This window comes from Lampris incognitus, chromosome 4, assembly GCF_029633865.1.
Source record: "Lampris incognitus isolate fLamInc1 chromosome 4, fLamInc1.hap2, whole genome shotgun sequence".
Lineage (NCBI taxonomy): Eukaryota > Metazoa > Chordata > Actinopteri > Lampriformes > Lampridae > Lampris > Lampris incognitus.
This window is the reverse complement of record NC_079214.1, coordinates 49,572,856-49,597,851: the sequence shown is the minus strand read 5'-3', so window position 1 is coordinate 49,597,851 and position 24,996 is coordinate 49,572,856. Positions and strand designations below refer to the sequence as shown.

Genomic DNA, 24,996 nt, shown 5'->3' with positions numbered 1-24,996 from the left:
AAGCAATGACTTGGTAAATGTAAATAAAATGAGGAAACATGCACAGTTCAGCAAATGGTGCATCAGGGACTTTTTTCCAAACTGAACTCAGTACTTTTGATTTCAATGATACCCAAGAGTGACATCAGAGGGTGCAGTGATCAATTTTGGTATGCTGCTGAAGTCAAAGAAATACAACAATCAAAATCAATCAGTCTATCCCGAGCTATCAGGGCAGTGAGTAACAATCTAGGTCATCATCATCATCATCATCATCATCGTTGTCATCATCATCATCATCATCATCTGTGGTCACCAGGGGTCGAGTATGACCGTCCTCCCTCTGGGTCTCTCTGGATCCTCAGGTGGGCATAGAGGCCGACCCTGGAGCCGCATAATGGGAGGACGCCTGCACATGACAGCTTTTTACACGGAGTGGCTGATGCACCTGTAGCCACCACACGTCCCTTGGCAGGGGGTGGCCAGAGTCCAATGGTATGGAGAACCAAGACGATTGGGGACCACCTTCTGTTGCAGCCTTCATCTGCCTTCACTGCCATTGTGACCAGGAGACATCTTCCATCAATTCCACTGTTGAGGTCTTTGTTGGATTGCACTTTGTCTGGAACCTCCCCCTTGACCTATCCGCCTTGGGTGACCCTACCAGGAGCCAAGCTCCGGACGGCATAGCTCTTGGGATCATTGGTGCACACAAGCTTCTCCACCACAGCAAGGTGGCGATCCAGGAGAAGAACAACCTAGGTCTGCTGTTTTCAACACATAGGAACCTGCTGGTAAAGATCCCAACTTCATGCTGTTGACAGGAGTGTACGATCATCTTTACGTCAACAATATGATGTCACAGAAACAAATATGACATGGGCTTCTCCATTATTCTCTTTTCACCTTGTTTTATAAAATTATTTTCTTTATAGTAAAGCACTAATGATAAAATATGACAGAAGGTTAACTGTGATGTGATGATGAAAATAAGGAGAGCCTCATTTTGCAACAAATTTTGAAAGAGGCTCTCTGGACTGCTGTCAAAGCTGAGTGTTTTTTCCTACACCTACACGATGTTCAACCTTAAGTGAATGCTCAATGTTTCAAGTTGGGGTTTTTTCTCTCTATGTAGCAGTTTGGTCATTACATCTTTATTATTTGCCACTTATTTCATGTTTTAACTGTGTTAATGGTATTTCTTACGGGCCATTAATGGTACCAATGTTTTGCAGTCACCATCTAAAGCACAGTGTGGCAATTAAATTGTCTCATACAATTGTGCAGAAAACAGAATACATGCATTTGTTGAATACTTTAATGCAAACCTGCCTTACTATTCTATGAATCCCTTAGGGCTCGGGATGGGCAGGTACCACCCGATCTGATATTACGATTATATTTTAGTGCTGATTTGATACCAATTGGTATTTTTCAAATATCACTGTATAACAAACACTGTGATTTGACTCCACAATTGATTTAAGGCTTTATCCCTTCAATAAAAATTAAAATATGAAAACTGAAATAATCTAAAGAAAATGTACAACAAAATGTAATTATTTTAAGTCCCATGTATTACAAAGGCGGAAATCTCGAGCCAGCTTCCCCGAGTAAACATTCAAACAATTCAAATTCAAACATTCAGAGATGCAGAAATCATTACATCAAACCTCTTCATAGCATCAGTTAATTGTGCTTCAGCAATGCAATTCAGGGGAAATGCCGCTATGTTAAAATCGTCACAGCTTAGTATCATGATTGCTACTGGATTAAATTCTCCCCACCCCTACAGCTCATATATTTATAGGGTGTTCCCATGGGTAATCCAACCCTAACCGTGGCATTGTTTGTGCCACTCTGTATTCCTTGACCTGCACACAAAAGGAAACCTCTAAGACTGCCTGTGCTGTTGCCACACTGCCTTGTAAAGGAAAACTCCTGTATTTTCAAACCTAAGACCTCCCCCCCCCCCCCTATCATTAGGAGTCATACTGAGCAATGTGCAAAATAATCTTAAATTGATTCTGTACTGAACAAACTAGCATCACCAAGCTGCAACCTAATTCTTTGGTGCAAAAGCACATGGCAAATAACATGCATTAAAAGCACTCCTTTTTGGCACTAACAGGCACAACATTTTATGAGAACCTTCTGAAAACAACAAATTATGAAAAGAAGGCCCCAGGGCAGTCAGTCAGTTCAATGATAGGCCTTTTTTGCATTATCTTTTTTTTTTAACTTCTCGCCTTCTCTCTCAGACCCCCACTGTTGCCTTCCTGCAAAAAAAACTCACTCTTCACAGATTTAGGGATCAGGGCAAAAAATTGACATAGAAATGGATATCAAAATTCCATGATTGATATCTTGGCTAAGGCTAATTAGACTCCCCTCATAACATTCTGTACCTGTTAGTGCCACAAAAGAGCTCTTACAGCTGACTTAATTTGGCCCGCATGATTGTCCCGAAATATTACATTGCAGATTGTGTCATAGCAGTCAGCTAATGTTAGCTTGCTCAATACTTTTCAGTTTAAAATATTATTCTACCCATTACTCAATTATTCTACCCATTACTCAGTTAACTCCTAACAATACATAAATAGAGCTTAGGTTAAAAAAAAATACCGGAGTTTTCCTTTAAGCTACACAGCCCAAGCTCAAAGCACACAGCGGTTACACTAACTGCATGGTAGTTCTGTATCACAATGCTCCACAGGTTTATATGTCTGCCACGCATCCAAATTGCTTTTGATGTTCAGTAGGCATTGGAATTATTCAAAAAAGGGTATGGGTATCAAAAGTGTCACTCTCAAGGGGTAGAGAAAAGCAAAGGCAGTCCTTCATGCCAACATGGTTAACCCGCTTTAAGTCAAGACTGCCCTATCCCTGTCTCAGGACGTACTGTTAGACAACCGCCACAAATCTACCTTCTATTCGGGGCCGATTTTGTCATTATTTTTAACCAAAGCCACCTTGAAATTACATATAACCATTTTTAACTTTTTAACTTGGATGCAGGAGCTTGTTGAATTACTTGAAGGCAGCAATTGTGACAAATATTTACATGGTATGTACTGAGTATACTGTATGTTGAGTTAAGCTTATCATTGTGGCTGAAAAGACACAGAGATAAATCAGGGGACTGTCTCTGTGCCCTATCCTTCAGAGATTGTTGACATTTTATAGACTTCAAGTACCTTTTTTTTAAATGTTTAGTTGTTAAAATGACAACTGTGGTTCTCGTCTTGCTGATATGTACTATGGTTTTCAACACAAGTGCAGCCTGACTACTTTGAGAAAGATATACACAAATATCACACAGAAAAATCTGCTGTATCACCTAATGACATGTTCTGGAATCCAACAGAGAAACAGTTCAATCAGTACTCGAGTTTTTCTCAAGGAGAAGTGGGTATCATATCAAAACTGAACAAACAGGAGCATCCACCCATAACCATAATGTATTAGAAATCCACAGTCCACAGTATGCGGTAACTCGTCCGTCTGGCATCCATTAAAAAAAAACACAACCCAATGGCAAGAGTTAAAAGAACAGAGACAAGGACGAAGGCAAAAATCAAAATGGGTTCTTTTGCCTGCTAAATACGAGGATTTATATCGCGACCTTTTCAGTTGCATTTAATTCTGCAGACCACAAGAAGAAGACAAAGAGGCAGCAGAAAGCAGAGGTGAAACAGAGATTTAGCCTATTAAATTACTTTTAGTGGTTCCACGTCCTCTTTAACAGGGACGGCCCATGGGCAGGGCCGACTTCCTTTCCCGTCCTCACTGCTGAGGTATGACATGTTCTGGGGCAAAGTTGCGTTGACTCTCCTCTGACCTTATCGCCGGACTCACTAGCTGTGTCTCTCTGTGGCATCCCAAGTATGTGGTTGGATTTCAAATCAGTGGTGGCAAAGACTAACACTGCCTCCCTCAACGCATGTTTTGATTTCCTGCACAGCTGTACAATACATTTGAAGGTTTCAAGGATATGTACCATGTCATTAGACAAAATTACATCTGACACTCATACACTGCTCAAAACCAACACTATGGAGATCCATATTAGGATTTTTTTTCTCTTTTCATTTATATCTTATCGCCAAGTACAATTAGGGGAGGAATTTGACCTGATGCATGGACACATTGACAACTTGGAAGTTCACATGACATTTGATGGGACACAGCAATACACACACACACACACACTCACACACACACACACACAAACACACACACACACACACACACACACACACACACACACACACACACACACACACACACATATATGTATATATAAATATACATTATATATACATACAATATAAATTTGTATATAGAAAATGTTGGTGGGCAGAATCAGAGCATGTGATTATCTGCCCATCCGACAAAAGTATTAAACAAAATGCTAATATTGTGTTTCTTGGCCTCATTAGGTGGAGTGCTCTTAAGGCTGCTGACAGATAGAGATCAGGGTCTCCACCTGCCCATATCTCTGCCCCTATTCACCCATTATTCTCCCCTATTCTATCCTCCCTCCAACCCCATTACGCCCTCTTCTTCCCCCTCTCTCACTTGCGCCACACTACCTCTTCACCCTCTGCTACTTCATCTACCTCATCTTCTACCTCTTTCCCTCATCCCCCTCCTCTCTCCCATTTTCCTTTCCCTTCCTCTCATTATTTACCTTTTCTCCCTCCCTCCCCAATCCTCCTCTTCTCTGTCCATTGTCTTCATCCATCTCTGGACTCTTTCCTCCGTGTGTTTCCCCCTATCCCAGACAGGTGGCCGGCCTGACTGGAAATATCAATTAGCACACCACAGTTAAAAAGAGTCAACTCCTTGTTGGACACTGCTCAGAAGAGCATTGCTCCATATGGCGGGACAAAATAAATAAATGCAGGGATGGGAAGCGGAACTTAATGCCTTCTCTTTCCCTGTTGGCAGGAACTGGTTTTACTGTGCCCTCTCAGAAGTTGTTTGTTCACAGCCTCTGGATATATAGCTAAACACTGTTTTTTTATAATGTGATTCACATCACATGACAGAAGAATGAAGTTAGTATATAGGCTTGAGGCTCATACTAAAATTAGATTAAATCAAGATATCCCTTCAGTGGAATTAAGTCAATTTAAAGTGAATGATACAACTGCCCTAATGTAGAGTAGGTTGGAAACTATTATTTAGTTCTTGAGATTTTTATGATCTGTTTATTTCTGCAGGTTAGCTGGTGTGAAGGAGTTGACTGCCCAGGTGTGTCTCGATTTTTTTGCTTAAAAGCAATTGTTCCACATTAATGAGGATCAAGATTTCTTATACGATGCCAAATGTCATTTTGAGTAGTATTTTGGTCAATGTCAGAATGTTTCTGATATTGCCTTATTGTACATATGCAGGAAAAGCCTTGCAACGGAAATAAAACAAACATACCCATTCTACCTCTAGTTGGCACCCTGTGGAATCGGCTGTCATGTGTCTTTATATAAACCATAGCAACACACAGGCACAAACTGAAGCTTCTTGTATTGTTGCATTTTAATTCACTGCAGAGAAGAGCATCAGCTTAGAGCCTGGAATGTAAATAACACTGAGATATGTTTTATTGAAAAAAGCCGTGAGCATTGATTGGGATGACGAGATTCTGAACAGCTGTCGTCAGTGCTTTCTGGGAGCCACCACAGTTGGCAGCAACACAAAGACAAGTGTTGGCCATGTAGCTCGCCAAGCTCTACTGGAGAGAGGCAAAAATACTTGTCCTTGTAGAGTGCAGGTGTACTGAGATTCAAAGGGACAGCTTTCACTGGCCCGGCACAGATAATGACCTGAGCTCTCGTGATCCCCCTGCAGAAACAGTCTCAGGACCAGCCAGAAATGGGCTGGGAGAACCAGGATGGGCCACCAGGAGAGTGGGGGACCTGGGACTGAGGAGAACATTAACTCGTCGTACATGACAGAGCTGACCAGATGGGGTAACCCAGCATGGGTGCCACCAAGAGTTGCCCTTGATGTTTTTCTAGGAAGATTTAAATGAACAAAACGGAAAAAAGAAAACAAAATCAGTGCAAAGCACAAACTCTGTGACATGTAATATCTCAAACAAGTAACTTTTGATTTTTGGATATTTAGTTTTTCAGTGCAGCATTCAATGTTCTCAATTCAATGTCATGTGACATATTCAGCCACGAACCATTTTCATTCCCTTTCCTTTTAAAAACTTTCTTTGTCTGGGGTTTTCTGAGCACAAATGCATGAATGTGAAGCACGCCATTTGTGAAAAAGAGCATTTATCACACCTTGGAGCAGCCCAGGACAATCCCATCATGCCGCGGTCAACCCCCGCGAAGCTCCACTGGAGTAAGCAAGGCCTTAGGGTGCCTTGTTTAATGGCACCTTGTAGGAGAGAGAGTTGCTCAGTATATTCACCTCTGAGATTTGCTAAACTAGTTTAGAGATTTGAACCGTGGCCTTTCATTTACAAGCCTGCCACCATTAGATCAAGGTAACAGCCTCACCAAGTCGAATGTTGGGAGGTAGGAGTGTGAGGACAGCGGAATGAGAGGATGCCCACACAGTAAAAACAATGGATGTTATGATGAAAGACCTTTACCTTTCTACACACAATGACAGCAAGTCAAATTGATAAATCCAACTGATCCCTTGACCCCCGATTCCAGGCATGAACACACAAGGACTTTTTAAAAAAAACAAACAAAAAAACAACAACACCGAATACATAGTAAATTTGTAAAGTAGACATCATCAATCATTTATCCATCATTTATTAAGCTGCAACCCCCACCCAGCAAGAGACGGTGATATCTTGGAATCCCTTGGGAGGTCCCAGTCCTGCATGTTGAGGATCCCTGAAGCAGTTGTTGCAATATAGTCAGGGTCCTCAACAACCACAGCCAAAAGAAGGGAGTGTTAGTGGGCAAGAGGCGGCAACAGAGACAGCGCTTAAATGACAAGTCATTATGGAAACAATAAATATACCTCAGTGTTGATTATGATAGAGGATGGGGAGGAACAGGGGTGGAAGTTACAGACAGTACAGTAATGAGAAAGAAATTAAAAAAAAGAAAACCCTCAGGCAACAAGCCATAGCAGTGCTCAGCACAAAGTTATTACTGCAATCTCTCTTCCATCCTCCTTACTGTCTCTTGTCTCGCACTGACAAGACAAATCATGCACAATAGTTGTGTGTGTATGTGTGCACGCATGTGTGCGCGCATGTGTATGCGTGTGCATCTGTGTGTGTGTGTGTGTGTGTGTGTGTTTGTGCGCGCACGACACACACACACACAGACACACACAGGTGCACACGTTTGTGAGCTTTGTTACTGTCAAAAACCCCCATCACCCAACATTGCATAAAGAGGATATAGGTTCCCTTTGATGTTCCTTCCAACTCCAAATATTCTTTGATGCAACGTCACACCAGTTAAAGGGGAGGAGGAGGTGAGCGGAGGTATGAGACGTATGATCACTGATCCAGAGCCCTCCAGAGCCCTCCTGTGAGTAAAGTGTACATTCAGAATGCAGCAGAAGGCAAGCAGCCTACATAAGGCTCTTTGACAGTGCCTGCTAACAACACTGCAGCAGCGGCTCAAACTATCCCCCATCCAGCAATACTGTACCCCATCTTCCACAACAGATCCATATTTCCTATGGTTTCCATGGGGAATAGATTGAGTTCTATGCGATGGTGGGAAACGGGATGTCAGAAAAATGACTGGGAAGAGGCGCGTGTACAATGACTATACGTGAGCGTACAGGGGTCCTCTGCAAGTAAAGGAGGAGGTGGTAGCCTTTTGACTATCAAAGTAAGGTTGTGACTTAGGTCACTGATTCAGACCCCTGCCCTAAAAATCTGAGCATGAGGGTGAATGAATGAGACACGTTCTCCCCTCCCCTAAATAACTATTGTGCTACAAAGGTTCCTTTGAGCAAGGCAATTAACCTATGAGAGCTTTGGAGGTTTATTGATTGGAATGGTTTAGGTGTCAAAGGTAGATTTACCATGCACAAGGAAAAAGATTCTAACATTTTGAAATTAACTGATTTCAGTGTAAAGTATAGGAGAGTATTGTGGGGGTAGAAACACTGTTAGCGCTTAACCTACTGTAACCTGCTACGTCATTTGTAGTCATGTTTGCAGCTGCAGTGTGTTGTTCCACCGTTTTTGTTTTTTTTTACAATACATATTAAGGAATTGCTTATTAAATGGCTTCGTACTTGAGCTTCTTCATAAATTATGTAAGTCCACTTTAATGGGCTGATCCGTAATATTTTTTCTTTTGTTGTTTAGTTCATCTCATCCAGAATAGTAGTGTTTTGTTTTGTTTTTTGTGCAAATGAAATAAGCACAACACAGTAGTGCTAGCCAGAGAAGAGAGAGGGCTTCATGTTCTCTGAACTGGGTAACAGTCATTCAACAGAACATTTGATGTAATGAAATTTCCATGATACGCAAACAGGTCTTCTTTCTTTATCGGCAAGCAATGAGGCAAAACAAGACTGTCACCACTTACGCCACACAAAGGAGTCTTCAACACATAAATTAAAAGTTGGCATTCAACCAAAACAGAAGTGCACTGTGTAATTATCATTATAGTGCCATAATTCATTTACAATACACAGTCCGGGGAGGGAAAAGGATACCCATTAAGTAAATAATGGGTCTAAATGCTGTTAGATGAGGCGCGGCCACAAAGTTCAACTTGTAAGAGAAGAGTGGAGAATTGTGTTTTTCCTGGAATTAGGAAAATACTTTATGAATGCAGTTACCTCAGGGAGCATCTATGCAGATGCTCTGTTATCATTCAGGGCTGGCTGACAGTAAAGGCCAGTTAGCTTAGAGCTGCGTCTTAGCATGAATGGAATAACTGTTACACATACTGACTGAACTTGCCAAACATGAAATCAAGTCAATGGAAAATCAAGTAAAATATTCAGGTAGGGGAAGAAAACAGTAGCCGACAAATTAGCCTGCGAGGCCTTACAATGGAAAATGAAGTAGCTGTGGCAGACATTTGAAGAGCTGCAAGATGAAATCAAAAAGAGAGGAAAATACACTGCTCACCCGGCAACAGGCTTAGCGAAGGTGCAGGAGCTAAAAAATCAGACTGAACGAAAAGAGAGAAACATCCGCACACCCAAATCTGTGCAGGAATCTCTTTTTTATTGGCAAGCTTTCGGTCAGAGTGTGTGGATGCTCTTTTCTTTCCATTAAGATCTGCAAGACAACCATCCTCCTAAACACATCAGTGTGTCAGCAGGTTCAAAGTAGATTGCATCAAGCTCATTCAAGTTCAATGTCAAAGACAGCCTGAAAAAGCACTCCATGAAACACACACTGTTGGTTACACAACCAGGCCTCAGAGGATCTAGTTCCTGCAAGGTGTCATTTGAACTTCCTCTATGTCTCCAGGTCTTTTTGTTAGTATGCACCCACTGCAGTTATGCAAAAACAAGACCTGCCCTGCGGTAAAGTGTAGGCCTGTGTGCTTAACTTACATCCAGGGAGAGAAACTCGTATTGATGATCATCAAAGCACTGTGATGTCACCATCACCTATAAAGGATCTTTTGACAATCACAGGTCAATAACAAGGGATATTTTGAACTTGCTAATAATACACATCTCTAATACTGCTGCATTCCCATGACATTGGGCCAATGTTTTGTTTGGGTTTTTTTTGGGGGGGGATTTTTTTCCCGCTTTTTCTCCCCAATTACACTTGGCCAATTACCCCACTCTCCGAGCTGTTGCAGTTGCTGCCCCCCCCCCCCCGCTGATCCAAGGAGGGCTGCAGACTACCACATGCCTCCTCCGATACATGTGGAGTCACGAGGCACTTCTTTTCACCTGACAGTGAAGAGTTTCGCCAGGAGGACATAGCACATGGAAGGATCACGCTATTCCCCCCAGTTCCCTCTCCCCCCTGAACAGGCGCCCCAACCGACCAGAGGAGGCCCTAGTGCAGCGACCAGGACACATACCCACATCCAGCTTCCCACCTGCAGACACAGCCAATTGTGTCTGTAGGGATACCCAACCAAGCCAGAGATAACACAGGGATTCAAACCAGTGATCACCATGTTGGTAGGCAACGGAATAGACTGCTACACTACCTGGATGCCTTCATTGGACCGATGTTCAAGTCACTTGATGCCAATATAAATGTTACTCTATCTCCCAGTTGCAGACGCTTATGACACACATCCAGTGACTTTTGAGATATAAAACCCAGTTCAAAGCTGCTCCCAAAACCTAAGAAGAAAAATGAGGCCACTTCCACCCCAGACTAATAATTAAAACTTAAGTGCCGTTGAGGAAATTTCTAGTAAGTATCCACAGAGTTTGCATGTACAGTGTCTCCGTGTGGGCCAGCAATCTGAGCCAGCTTCTATCACTGGACAGCTCACATCAAAACCCTGGAACATGCATCTGGCACCAAACAAGACCGGGCCGCCAACCCCCAACTGAGCCACAAAGGACCAGCAGTCAGAAATAACCGCTCCTCCTGGACCAGGGAGCTTTCAGCTATGGTTGGATGGGGGATACTCTATACTTTGTTTTGAGAGGCACATCATCACCCAGTTTGTGAAATACTTAAAATGAGGTCACAGATCGGGTTTCATATTTCAAAAAAAAAAAAAAAACTTCTTTGAAAATGGAAAAACTAATTTACGGATAATGGACGTATGGGCAAGAGAAGTAGACCCGCAAACTTGGGTGCCAAATAACTTGGGAGACTCAATGGCTGAGCAAACTAGAGTCTGGTCAGCTGGAGGGGAGGCTGTTGCGTATTTGTTGGAAGTAGGGTTACTTGAGAGACGCAATTATGTAGGTGAGGCTTAAGTAAATACAGTCCAACAGCAGGTGCACTGAGTTTGTTGAGTAACACTATCCAAATGACATGTGATCTTTGCCCTGAGTTTGAGCATTGTGAATTTCAGTTCACTGCGGGTTTATTTAGTGTCATGTTGCAATACAGCCACAATCAGAAGCAAAACCTCACAACACAACTTTGTACAAAGTAGCGTGTAATCTACAAAGTTGCATGAATATTTACAGCAGCAAATCCTTTGTTTCCTCAGCCACATCTACTCAAGGAAATTGTGACGGCGAAGGTAAATCACTCAGATCGATGTAAGTTCAGCGCAATTTTAAAATCTTCTCCAACCAAGGTATGGAAAACACATAAAACCAAACCTCGCACATTACGCAACAACTAATTTTGAAGGAAAAAAAAAGAAGCTTTTTCCTGCAGCCTAGATTCAGTTAAGTTACTATTTATGTGAATCGACAGAACTTTTCAATAACACACCAACAACATCTGAGGTAACTTCATTGAAATTGAATAGAGGAAAATGACTTTCAACAGTTGGTCTTATACAGTTTGCAAACCCAAATGACCTTCATCTAGAAAATTCCTCATAATTTTTTGTACGTGCACCCTTGTGTATATTATGGTCTTTTTTTTTTTGCTGTAACCGACTTTCAGTGGCTCGATACAGTTCTTGGACATCACTGGTTATGCAGTTGGGTGCTGGCAGACATACCAAGCAGTCTTGGGGAATAGACATGTCAAACTTTATTAAATTCGGGCATACTCAACCTTTAAGAGTACCTGGGGAAAACAAGCAGCTCGGGAACGGCCACACTTGGACCGGTTGGTGTGTGTGTGTGTGTGAGAACAGTTTAAGATAATGCTACCATTAGCAGGGTGTGAAAACTTAATCAAGACGTGTGCACTCGGGACAGAGAGCCAGAGAGCCAGGGTTTTCCTTATACTGGTCTCAGGAAGCCACAGCCCGTCTTCTTCCACTGTCCCCTCGGGACATAGGCTTACCAAACACTAATCCAGTGTTCCCAGTTAACTGAAGCACATCAATCACAGCAGGGAAAACAACCATTCTTTTGTGTACTAGGCACAGTATACAGTCTGCTCAAACATTTAATAGCCACTTTTACCACTTTTAAGGGCCAAAATATTTTTTACAAAATTTCCAGAAATATTACAAACATACACTACCGTTCAAAAGTTTGGGATCACCCAAACAATTTCGTGTTTTCCATGAAAAGTCACACTTATTCACCACCATATGTTGTGAAATGAATAGAAAATAGAGTCAAGACACTGACAAGGTTAGAAATAATGATTTGTATTTGAAATAAGATTTTTTTTACATCAAACTTTGCTTTCGTCAAAGAATCCTCCATTTGCAGCAATTACAGCATTGCAGACCTTTGGCATTCTAGCTGTTAATTTGTTGAGGTAATCTGGAGAAATTGCACCCCACGCTTCCAGAAGCAGCTCCCACAAGTTGGATTGGTTGGATGGGCACTTCTTTGAGCAGATTGAGTTTCTGGAGCATCACATTTGTGGGGTCAATTAAACGCTCAAAATGGCCAGAAAAAGAGAACTTTCATCTGAAACTCGACAGTCTATTCTTGTTCTTAGAAATGAAGGCTATTCCATGCGAGAAATTGCTAAGAAATTGAAGATTTCCTACACCGGTGTGTACTACTCCCTTCAGAGGACAGCACAAACAGGCTCTAACCAGAGTAGAAAAAGAAGTGGGAGGCCGCGTTGCACAACTGAGCAAGAAGATAAGTACATTAGAGTCTCTAGTTTGAGAAACAGACGCCTCACAGGTCCCCAACTGGCATCTTCATTAAATAGTACCTGTTAGAGCCTGTTTGTGCTGTCCTCTGAAGGGAGTAGTACACACCGGTGTAGGAAATCTTCAATTTCTTAGCAATTTCTCGCATGGAATAGCCTTCATTTCTAAGAACAAGAATAGACTGTCGAGTTTCAGATGAAAGTTCTCTTTTTCTGGCCATTTTGAGCGTTTAATTGACCCCACAAATGTGATGCTCCAGAAACTCAATCTGCTCAAAGAAGTGCCCATCCAACCAATCCAACTTGTGGGAGCTGCTTCTGGAAGCGTGGGGTGCAATTTCTCCAGATTACCTCAACAAATTAACAGCTAGAATGCCAAAGATCTGCAATGCTGTAATTGCTGCAAATGGAGGATTCTTTGACGAAAGCAAAGTTTGATGTAAAAAAAATCTTATTTCAAATACAAATCATTATTTCTAACCTTGTCAATGTCTTGACTCTATTTTCTATTCATTTCACAACATATGGTGGTGAATAAGTGTGACTTTTCATGGAAAACACGAAATTGTTTGGGTGATCCCAAACTTTTGAACGGTAGTGTAGGCTTTGGTAGAGTACAGAAGCCTATGAGCCACAGCCGACCTACTAGAATTTATCAGGCCGTCATCGTTTTTCAAAAGGATCTTAAGGTGTACTTGATAAAACTGAACTCTGAGCATACCTTGTTGAACCACTGTCTTCTACTCTTCTCCACCACCTTAACATAAAGCCGTCAGAATTACCTGTCAAGGCCTCACCAGAGTACGTTTCTCACTCCTGCTATTAGTATTTTACAAACCAGATTACAGATTGACTGGTTACTCACTTTCTGGTTAAGATGCCTAGAGCTCCAAAATGCTGACAAAACTGCAGGCTTCATGCTGGTATAATCAGCCACATCAAATTCTCTCTCTTTCTCTCTCTCTCGCGGTCTCGCTCACTCACTCACTCACTCACTCACTCTCAAACACACACATACACACACACCATATCATCCTATACTTGTGGGGACCCCTCATTGACTACTTTCGTTCCCTAGCCCTTAACCCTAACCTTAACCATCATAATAGCTACATGCCTAACCTGAACCCTTAACCTAACCCGAACCTAATCCTAATTCTTACCTTAACCCTAAAACCAAGTCCTAACCCTAAAATAGACCCTTTTCCTCATGGGGACCCATAACATGTTCCCACAAGGTAGGTAGTTTCAGGTTTTTCTATAGAAAAAGTCCAGTAGTCCAGTAGTATGCAAGATTAGCCATGGACACACACACACACACACACACACACACACACACACACACACACACACACACACACACACACACAATTTAAAATCCATCCATTGTCTTAACCGCTTATCCTGCTCTCAGGGTCGCGGGGATGCTGGAGCCTATTCCAGCAGTCATTGGGCGGCAGGTGGGGAGACACCCTGGACAGGCCACCAGGCCATCACAGGGCCGACAAATACACACACACCCACACACCCACACATACACATACACATACAAACACACCCATGCATTCCTAGGGACCATTTAGCACCACCAATTCACCTGACTTACATGTCTTTGGACTGTGGGAGGAAAACAGAGCCCCCGGAGGAAACCCACGCAGACACGGGGAGAACATGCAAACTCCACACAGAGGACGACCCTGGATGACCCACCAAGGTTGGACTACCCCGGGGCTCAAACCCAGGACCTTCTTGCTGTGAGGCGACCGTGCCAACCACTGCGTCACCGTGCTGCCCACAATTTAAAATCAACAATAAATATGTTTGCTTTACATACTACCAGCATTCCACGACATGCATTAATGGTAAAGATAAGGTAAACAATTGGCGTGTCAAAATGTAATTATGTGTCGATTCATAAACAACCCCGCAAAAGGAGTTCCTTTTCACACGTAAGAGACAAAATCTCTCATACATTTAGCACACATTCATTTTCAGTGTGGAGCATCCTCACAAAGATTTGGTAAATGTTCCCTAGAATGAAACATCAGAAAGTGCACAGTTCAGTTAATCAGGGAGGTTGTTAAAGTTATCCCGATCCCACGTGCTCAGCCAGTGTGTCCACTAATACGACCCTAGGCAAGGTGTACTCTGAAGAAGAGCTCCAACAAAATATCCAGAACATGAATTGTGTCTACTTAACTGCCCGTCTCTTGGTAAACTGAAGATTCACTGCCACGTGAAATTCATTACCGGAGTTCAGAGACAGCTCATGTGACTTCAGCTGAGCACACATACCAACACAACCTCCAACGGTGTTCGGTGATTGGAGAGATTGGGCTTTTACTGAGCCATAACTATCAGTCTTCTCACCAATCCTGTCAGTTCCCCCACTCGGCTATCCACCACATTTAGCTCTTACAGTGGGTTTCTTTGCATGAAGGCCAAAATAAATCCTGGGTCCTGAGGGTCAACGATTCTCTGAGGAACGAAGTACCAAAATTAAAACAGCCACCAGGGGGTAATGGTAACTGATCCAAAAAGGCACCCATCTCACAAGCAAGACAGATTAAACATCCTATAATGTCTAAATAAATTAGTTTTTGGCAACAGTTACAGGTCCTAAAATTCGTTTAGTGACTAGATTCGGTCCTGGGGATTGATCATAGCCTAGAAATGGAATAATTCATGTTTGGAAAACTGACTGGACAGATGGGAGCTGTACCGATGGTGCTTCTTATCGGTACCACAGGTTGCATAGATGTAGGCCTACATCAGTGATGTTCCAGTGTAGCCAATACAGTCAGCCAAGAGAGGTCACACATTCTGCCAGGAAGGTCTGATATGCTGATTTTTTTACCAAAAAACAACTGTATAAACCTGTCAGCCAATACTTACAATGTCAAAGCTGTTCATTACTGCACAAGTTCCAGTACGTTGTTGCTGTTATGCTGTTGTCATACTGCTGTTATGTTCACGTCTGCCCGTTACCAACAACAAAAACATCCTATTTATCAAATATAATGACATTGTTGATATTTGGCAATAACCAGCAAAAATAAACTTTTTTTGTAGCAGCATGGCAAGCACATGTATCGATAACAGGTACAAGCAGTACAGCTATCAATAAGAGCGTCATGATACTCGAGACTAATTGCGGGGTGCATTTGCAGGTAGGTGGCTAGCCCTGTTCCTGTAAATCTGTTGCGGTTGTCACTTTACAAGTTTTTGTTTGTTTTGCATTTCATAAAATGCATATCATGAAGATCAGGTACCCCGCATACTTAGCATAATACTCTGGCGTAACTACACCTTCGGTTTCATAGACAAGTCGTGACTTTTTCACAGACCACAGCGAAGTTGCTTCTCATCAGGAAACAGTTATCATTAGACACGATCTCTCTCTCTCTCTCTCTCTCTCTCTCTCTCTCTCTCTCGGCCAGGTAAAGCAGCAGGAATGTGGGTTAGCAGGTTAGGTGTATTTCTTATTACAGCTGTCAAATCCCCACGGTCGCTCCTCTGGCACCGTGCCTCTCTAACCTGCCGCTGTCACCTCTTACATAACGGGCGCGCGAGGTGGAAAGTCAGATTTCGCCTCCCTGAGATTTCTCCCCGGGCCCTCCGCCCCCGGCAGGCTGTCCTGGCAAAATGCCTCCCGACAAAATCACTCTATTTGTTCTTCGGTGTTTCCACAGACAGCCGGCCGACTACTCTCGTGTCCTTTTTTTTTTTTACCCCTTGAAAAGTTGTTACATAACCCGACACTCTGCACCGAGAAGCTCAATGGAGTGTCTGACCGCCCCTCTCCGCAACACTCACTCGAGTCCACATACCAGTTGACTGCAGAGGAAAATCTAACGTCATGTTATATGGTTTAGACATCGTGTATGGCCCGGGGGCCCGTGAGGTACAACTGCACGGTTTAGAAAGTGAACCGAACCTCGCTGCGCTATGATTATCTCCGGGGGGGTGTGGCTTTGCTATGGTATCCTCCACAGTAAGGACGGATCCTGTCTCATTCTGGCAACTCTTTCTTTTTGTCAGTTTATGGGGTTGTGAATACAGCTCGCACAGGTCGAAGCAAAGGGATGGGGTTTTCAAGGGGTTGTAGTCTCTATAAGTTTCATTTCAGCTCTTGACAGTATGGGCGAGAAAACGCCGTCGCGGCGGAGATCTGAACAGCTGCTTTGCCGCTCCGGCGGTGAACTGACGTCAACTTTCAGTGTTTCAAATCTAACGCTGGCGCCGCTTTGAGTAGTGGGCGCAGTGCAGGACCGGGTCTGTCTGACCCGCCTGTCCACAAGTTCCCAATCTACGGACTCCGCCGCTTACTGTTTCATGTTTTACATGGTTTCATACAGGAAGTGTGAGACCAGCTACATGCAAAGACTACATCTCCAGAAAGTCAACGTCTTAACACATTCAGAGCGTTTCTACTTAAAAAAGGGAGGGGGGGGACCAGCAGGGACACTACAGACACGTCAGGTTGACACACTCGCTAAGTGGTCGCCGACCACTGCACAGCCAATGCATTGGAAGTTCCATCTCCATCTCACTTAAGCATGTGTTGTGTTAAGTTATTCTCAAGGAAGAAGGAAAAGGAAAAACAAATGTCACCATGAGCTCACCTTTGCTGGAACTGGAGCAGCTGTGTCTTCTGACGGGGGTCTGGTGGTCGCCGTTTCGCTGGGTCTTCATGCTCGCCGGCGTGTCCATGACTGGCGTAGCGGGCTCGGAGCTGCTCATGCCCGGGTCGCTCTCGGGATCCGGCGGAGAATCCATAAACAGCCTGTATTCCTACACCGCAAACAGCACGACAGCGGCGAACAGCCCACGGCACAGATTTCGTGACAGAGTGGTGTGGCGAAAGCTTGTCACCGTGGACCTAGAGCAGTTTGGAGGAGAACACGCGCGCACGCGCACGCACGCACACATACAAGCGGAGAGAGAGGGCGAGAGAGAGAGGGAGAGAGAGAGACGGGTTTAGGCTTTGCGCTCGGAGCGCCGTCAACTGATTTGTGCAGGGGCAGCGCCGGGGAGAGAGCTGCTCTGCTGGTCGGGCTTGACTTTACACACTGGCGCCTCTTCTCAGCAGCAGCCCCTCGCCTCACCTTGGAGAGACAGCGGGGAGAAGTGTTCCACCGTGTGTCGTAGAAGCGAGATGGTGGGCAGGGGTTCAGCTTCAATCTGCCCACGTTACAACAACAGATGTTGTGTGCGGTATGAGCCGCAACACCATTCTTGAGAAGTTTTGAAATGATAATTTATCGCGGAGTTTTTTTTTTACATCCAAGCCACCAAACTATAGACGGATTATTAAAGAACTATAAACCCCTGAGCAATCCATCCACACCCCGCACACCCACAATTAAAGATGACAGCATCAGGCATCAGATTTCACTTTTAATGACTAAAAGCCTTAAACAAAGCATAATAAAACAGCAGGCAACACTTTTTTGTATTTCTTGAGGACTCATTTTGCGTATTTTATACTTTATCTCAACTGTCTTATGACTGTGAGGGAGTGGTCAAAGTTTCATTATATTCATGAGCTGGTCTTTGAGTGACAAGAACAAGCAAGCAAGGGTGGTAAGGGTGGGCGGTGCTTCATATTTTGGTCTGATCTGATAGGCTTTATGCAAATAACTGTGTCTGACGACATGACTATCTGAAAAAAGATTGGTTGAGAGAAGTTTGGGAGCTCTTTTAAAAAGAGAAAAATAGAAAACTAAACTGAACTTTTTATGCTTATTTTAATTTGTTTTGGGTTTTTTTAGTAGCATGGTGATAAAAGTAATGTGAGGTTATAAAATGGTGTAAAAGTTTCACTTTTGATCCGACTTTCATTTTAACAAAGACATGGTGACAACAGACTGTTATTGGCTCGAGTGAATGAGTCATTCAACTCTAGCGAGAAATAAAAAGTAAATAAGACTTCACACAGAGGCTCTGGATGAGGGATCCCCTGTCCCCTTGGGCCCCCGGACCTGTGCCTCATATGCCCATTAGGTAATCCACCCATGCACCAAACCAGCCTACAGCCAGAGGACATAATAATGTGATTGCTGTTTATTTTACTGATCAGTGTCCTATGCCGAAAACGTGCCAAGTGCATTACTGTGTCCCACTCTGCCTTTTCGTCATCATCTTCGTTATCAGTAATTTACTTGCCGAAAGGCTTGGAACATTTTACAAGGGATGTTGCTCCAGATTTCATCATTTTAATTAGCTCAGTTGAAAGGAAAGAGAGCTGAATATGATGATCTGTGCCAGGAGGTCTTTACTGGTTAGCGTTTCCCCTTTAGCCTACAGTTAAAAGCCTTCAGAGCTCTTTCTTTAAAAACTGTTTCTTCATCTTGTTCGAGCATGGCGCAATGAAGTTATCTCCACCTGTAATTTTGGACTCCTTGAAAACTTTCTTCGGGTAGCTGCATTTACATTTTAATTGTTATCGCAACCTCATATATAGAGTCACTCACAATGACCCCAACTGCAAAATAAGATATAATCCCTTAATCACCACAGTCATGGGCAACATAATAGCGTGCATCTGCCAATGTATGTTATCCTGGAAAGATTGTGTCTTGGAGACATGTAGGGTGTGAAAAAGTTATTGAGGGAAAGCAGATAATGTTTATTTGATGTAATTTATAAAAGGACAGGATAATCATTAAGTATTACTCCAACAACATAAAAGCTTGGCCCTTTACAATTGAAGTTGTTGTTAAAGCACAAATGTGCAAATCACAAGTCATGAGTTACAAACTCAAAGACAAAAAGTGCATTCAAGTGAAAGGCATGTCGTCAATTCTGACCTGCCAGGATATAAACATTGATTTATTAACCTGAACGTAACCTGACCCTGCTGGGTGACATCACACGGAACAGGGCAATTACAGCTTCCTCACTGTCACCTAGTTAACACGATATTCTTGAAACAAATTTCAAAGAGATAAAGGCAAATCAATGTAAAGCTTTTGCTTCTACTGCAAAGGCCTCCTTATGTGGCAGGGGAGGAGTACAGTGACAGGTAAATTTATACGTGCCTCACCCCGTAAACTCACAATGCAGATAATAGGGCACCCTAAGGGTTTTTCAGCTTGTTCAGTTGCTTAACAGATCAAGTAGTGAATAGGGCGTACAAGCCTTTATGCTGCATTACAATGTGTATGTTAGGATGTATATATTATTCCAGTGGTTCATCTTACAATTTTTCAATGGGTCCATAAAGTTAACCATTTATCCCTGCCCCTCCTCCCTTTCCTTCTTTTCCTCCAGTTACCCTTTTTGATGAATGGTTTTGAAACAAGTCAAAATTAAATATGCACTAGCATGAGGATAATTTACATTAAAAAATAAATTATATACATATATACATATATACACATATACACATACATACATACATACATACATACATACATACATACATACATACATACATACACACATACACACACACATACACACATATATATATATATATATATATATATATATATATATACATACACATACATACACACATACATACACACACACATATATATATACATACACACACACACACACATATATATATATATATATATATATATATATATATATATATATCATTTATTTTTGACTCAGTGAGTTACTGCATGCAACAGTACAATAAGTTTCACCATCATAAGGTCACCATCATGAGCAACCAGTAATTAGCTGGTCAAAGTTAAGGACTATATTTCCCTGATAATCGATGTAACGATATGTGCCTTATCCATGTAATGGTCATGCATTTAATGTATGGAATGGTCATGTGTATAATGTATGGAATGGTCATGTATGTGGTGTATGTTATAGTCATGTATGGAATACATGGAATGGTCATTTATGTAATGCATGGAATGGTCATGGGATGGTCATGTATGGAATGTATGAATGGTCATGTATGGAATGTATGAAATGGTCATGTATGTAATGTGTGAATGGTCATGAATAGTCATGTATGTGATGTATGATATGGTCATGAATGGTCATGTATGTAATGTATGGAATGGTCATGTGTGTAATGTATTGAATGGTCATGGAATGGCCATGTATGTAAGAAAGGTGGGGTGTGCCTCCTCTCTTCACTAGTCTACAAAAAAAAAGATCTGAATTTAAAGCGCGACAGCACTTTAATGGCAGTGTTGTCACCATTTGCAGACGTATGACAAGCATGGTTTACTTAGTGGTGACTAATTCACCTCATGTTTAACCATTTTGGGATGAACAATGTGTCCGGGACAAAAGGCAACCTAGTGAACAGCATATTCAACAATGACAGTTTGACAGTGATGTCATGTTGTTAAATAGAGGCATAGTCATTACTCTTTTTGTTATCACTCCTTACACAGACAAAGAGGACGACTAATTTCAGATAGGTTGCAATGACTACTGTTCCATTACATTATATTCAGCCTTTCAAAGGAGGAATCAATCTTTTCTTTTGTTGCGTCCTCTTTTAATTTGGTGGCATGGCCTTGACTTGACTTGGCATAGACTCTCTTATCAGTCTGTAAAACACCCAGATTCTTATCTGTTTATAGATGGAGCATGCTTAAATCTGTAGAATTATTGTTGTGATACCAACCTAACTATACCCAGGTGTTGGTGTCAGTCTAATTCATTCACTCAGTTCATGTACGAGTTGTCTTTTACACATGAGAGTCCTCTAAAGCAGCACCTGCGATAAATTGGACTAAACAGAATTTTTTAAAACCTCATACTGTATTTGGTGAGTTGTGTTTTCTGAGATTTACACACCTACCTTGGAGCAGATAGGGTTTCAGTGGCAGGGTTCCCATCAAGCCAGTGTATGCAAAAGCCGATGTTTCGAATGGGAAAAGGCCGAGGAAACACTGAATTCCAAAAAATAAAGAAATAAAGAAATAATCAAAATATTGCCACAAAAACATTTCTATGCTCACTTGAGGTGGTTTTTGCATTTTTTCCCAATAGAGTTTATGCGATAAATGGGGGATAGAAATGCTTTTGCCAATTTAAAAAGGAAATGCAAATAGAATTTAATCACACGATGCTGTTTTTTTCATCTTAACTGGTCCATTGTTGTTACGGGTGTCGAAGTATGGAAACATAACGTAGGACACGTTAAAACTACATTCAGGGTTTCACTCACTTAAACAGATCTGATGGAAGCGCAACTTCACAACCTTAGACAAGTTCAGTTAAACTTTGCTTGACGGTTGAATGGGAACATAGCTGCTGTCAGCTAGGATAGGGGCTCAAACTCTGACACTAGGAGCTGCTGTCTGAACTCACTGCTCAGCTGACCTTATCATGATGGGAATTCTGGTTGATAGATAAGATAAGACAAAGATAATATACTTTATTGTCATTGTGCGCACACAACAAAATTTCATTTGGTGACCCTCAGATCAGCAACACTAGACAAGGTTAATTATATTTTTAAAAAGAAGATAAAAACAGGAACAAACAACATTTAGTATAAACAAGTGAGGTAGTAAAAATAAGTGAGGTAGCAAAAATGATAATGAGACAATAACAGATAGCAGCGGCTTTTAAAGTTCAAAATATTGCCTGGGATTACTGCACATAGTTGTTCATTTTGCAGCGGCTTTAGTACCAGTTAGTCCTCAGCAGCTAAAGCTAGGTGTGTGTGTGTGTGTGGGGGGGGGGGGGTGCGATGGAGGCTACAGCTCTGGGGAAGAAGCTGTTCCTCAGCCTGTTTGTCTGGGTTTTGATGGTACGGTATCTTTTCCCCGATGGCAAGGGAACAAACAAACAGTGACCTGGGTGTGTTGCGTCTTTGCTGATGTTGCTTGCTTTCCTCTGTAGGCAGCCAGCATACACAGCATCCAGGTCCGGGAGCAAAGCTCCCACAATATTCTGCCTCCGTGTAAGACTGGCATTTGGACAAGGCCAGCAGACAGGCGTGGCACATTAAACAGTCTTTTACAACCAAAAGTAACAGGGGCAGAAATAATCAAAAAAACTCTTATACCAAGCTAGCTTTTTAAGGAGGTGAAAGGCAATAAACAATACAGCTTGATCATAAAGTGATAAGGACACACCTGTCAAGACTTGACGACTACAAAGCGGAGCAGAGACCAGGGGCAGATTTTCCGAGGGTGCAGGGGGTGCTGGTGCAAGAAAATTAGAAAATTGCAAGTGGAGTTTTGGGCACGGGCCCCATCCATCTTTTACAAGACATCATTTCAAGACGTATATATTATCACCTAATGGAAGCATAGTCTGGGACCTGTATATTGTGGACAGCACTTATATGTCATGGTTTCTGTGATGACTTCTTCTCACCAATGGTCACCATGTAGCCTAAGCCATCATCAAAGACCCACTGATTGAGAACAGAATAAATTCATTATTAGGTTTAAATTTCTGTGGAAAAGCTTATTTCTTTCCATTATGACACCAAAGACTGCTGGGAAAGTGGCGTAATTAAATAGCATTATTTTATCGCTCACCGATTGTCATGTGATTCCTGCGTCCCTAAGTGTTTATTTTATCCAGCTACCTTGGCTACAAAAGGTAGCTAGCAAGTGAAAAGATACTGTAACTTTTGTAAGTGAGGAGCAGCAGGATACCTTCCGGATATAAGCACAAAAGTAGTGCTCAGAAAAGAAAACAAACGTCAGATTTGTTCAATCTGATGTTGATCACATTTCCACCAGTGGCAGACATGTGGGCCTTCAGGTGGAGGCAATTGCCAGTAATGATTAGAACTAGATCAGTCGCAGTGATAACTATTCTCAAGATTGTAGTTGCTTAATGGCTGTGACATTGTACATGTGTTAAGTATAAAAACATAAAAATAAAAAAATAATGGTGATTGCTATGATGCATTGTTAGACGTTAGCATAGGGTTTACACATGCTTTATTCAAAATTCAAAATTTGGTAAAAATGATTTCAGCTGGGCGTGGCCTGTGACATTTAAATTGACAACTCAGCTTATGATAGGTTGATTGCTGCAAAACTTACTGGGCTCACCAGACACCCTATTCAAAACCCATGTACCGAGCTTTGTATTGAACATCACAATAAGGCTGAATATTGACAATATTAACTAAAGATTAACTAATGATGTATTGAGATTAATTATAAATCTCAATACATCAAAGAATATCAAAGTAGTGTAGCTGCTCTAACACTACCAATAGAAAGTCTAGTGTTATTGGCACATTTGATATGGTATGACATTTTTATGTTTAGACTTATTGTCAGGGGGCTGAAAACCTCCAATCACTGCTTGCAGATATGTTTTTATGGTTTAAGCCTGAAGGGCTTAAACCCTACTGTTTTTGTGCTGGATTATTATTATTATCATTATTTTTATTATTTCTTTCACATTTCCTGTTTTACATCCTGTAGAGCCGGGTCCAAACTATGGACCTGAGGCACTATAGGGCAGATGTCACTTGATTGACAGTACTCATCGTAAATGTGGGCTGTTCCAAGTAGGGCGATCTTCTGGACTGCTTAGATGTTCATGTTGCTTGGGATATGGTTGGTGAACTTTTCCATTCCCTTCTTCATGAGTCCTAGGGCTCCAATGACCACTGGTGTTGTTTCGGTCTTCATACCCCACATCCTGTTGATTTCAATCTCCAGGTCTTTGTACTTGGTCAGCTTCTCTGTGACTTTCACTGAGGTGTTTTTTTTCCGGCTGGTATTGCCATGTCGATGAGCATGTACCTTTTCTGCTTCCTGTCCTTGATAACAATGTTGGGCTTGTTGGCTTTTATCTCTCTGTCAGTGTGGATGGGCATGTCCCAGAGGATGGTGACATCATTGTTTTCAGTGACTGTTTTTGGTTGATGTTTGTACCACTTCTCAGTCAGCTTGATCTTGTAATTCCTGCAGATCTTCCAGTGCAGGTATGCTGCTGCCTTGTTGTGCCTGTACTCGGTCTTTGCCAGTTCCGGGCAGCCTGAAACAATGTGGTCGATGGTTTCTTCGTACATTCCACAGATTCTGCATTTTGGGTCTGTTCCATCTTTGATGATGTGATGGTGATAGGATCTGGTTGCCAGGCTCTGGTCTTGTGCAACCATTATCAGGCCCTCCGTCTCTGCTTTCAGCCCGGTGCTCCTCAGCCACTGGTGTGTCTTTTGTTGGCCCATGTCTGCGTCTTTTATTCTTTTTGGGTACTTCCCGTGCATTGCTTTGTCCTCCCAGGTATTTTGCAGTTGCCGCTGGCCATGATGTTTTGCCTTCTGCTTCACTTGTTTGGCATAGATAGTAGTTGCCTCATTTTCTGTTGGTGGGGTTTCTGGGACATCAAGCTCTTTCTTGAACTGTGCAGCTTCTTTATTGATGGAGAAGATCTGATGTTTTACTATTCAGAAGAGTAGG

At 42.3% G+C, this 24,996-nt stretch overlaps 1 protein-coding gene across 1 annotated transcript in view; it reads right to left on the bottom strand.

The window, feature by feature from the left end:
* LOC130111208 (nuclear receptor ROR-alpha A-like) overlaps positions 1–17,550 on the bottom strand; it is a 322,431-nt gene extending 304,881 nt beyond the window's left edge. Inside the window, exon 1 of the mRNA XM_056278302.1 lies at positions 17,245–17,550. Coding sequence (XP_056134277.1) covers positions 17,245–17,398 — 154 coding nt within the window. The 5' untranslated portion in view covers positions 17,399–17,550. The remainder of the gene's footprint in view (positions 1–17,244) is intronic.
* Positions 17,551–24,996: the final 7,446 nt, after the last annotated feature.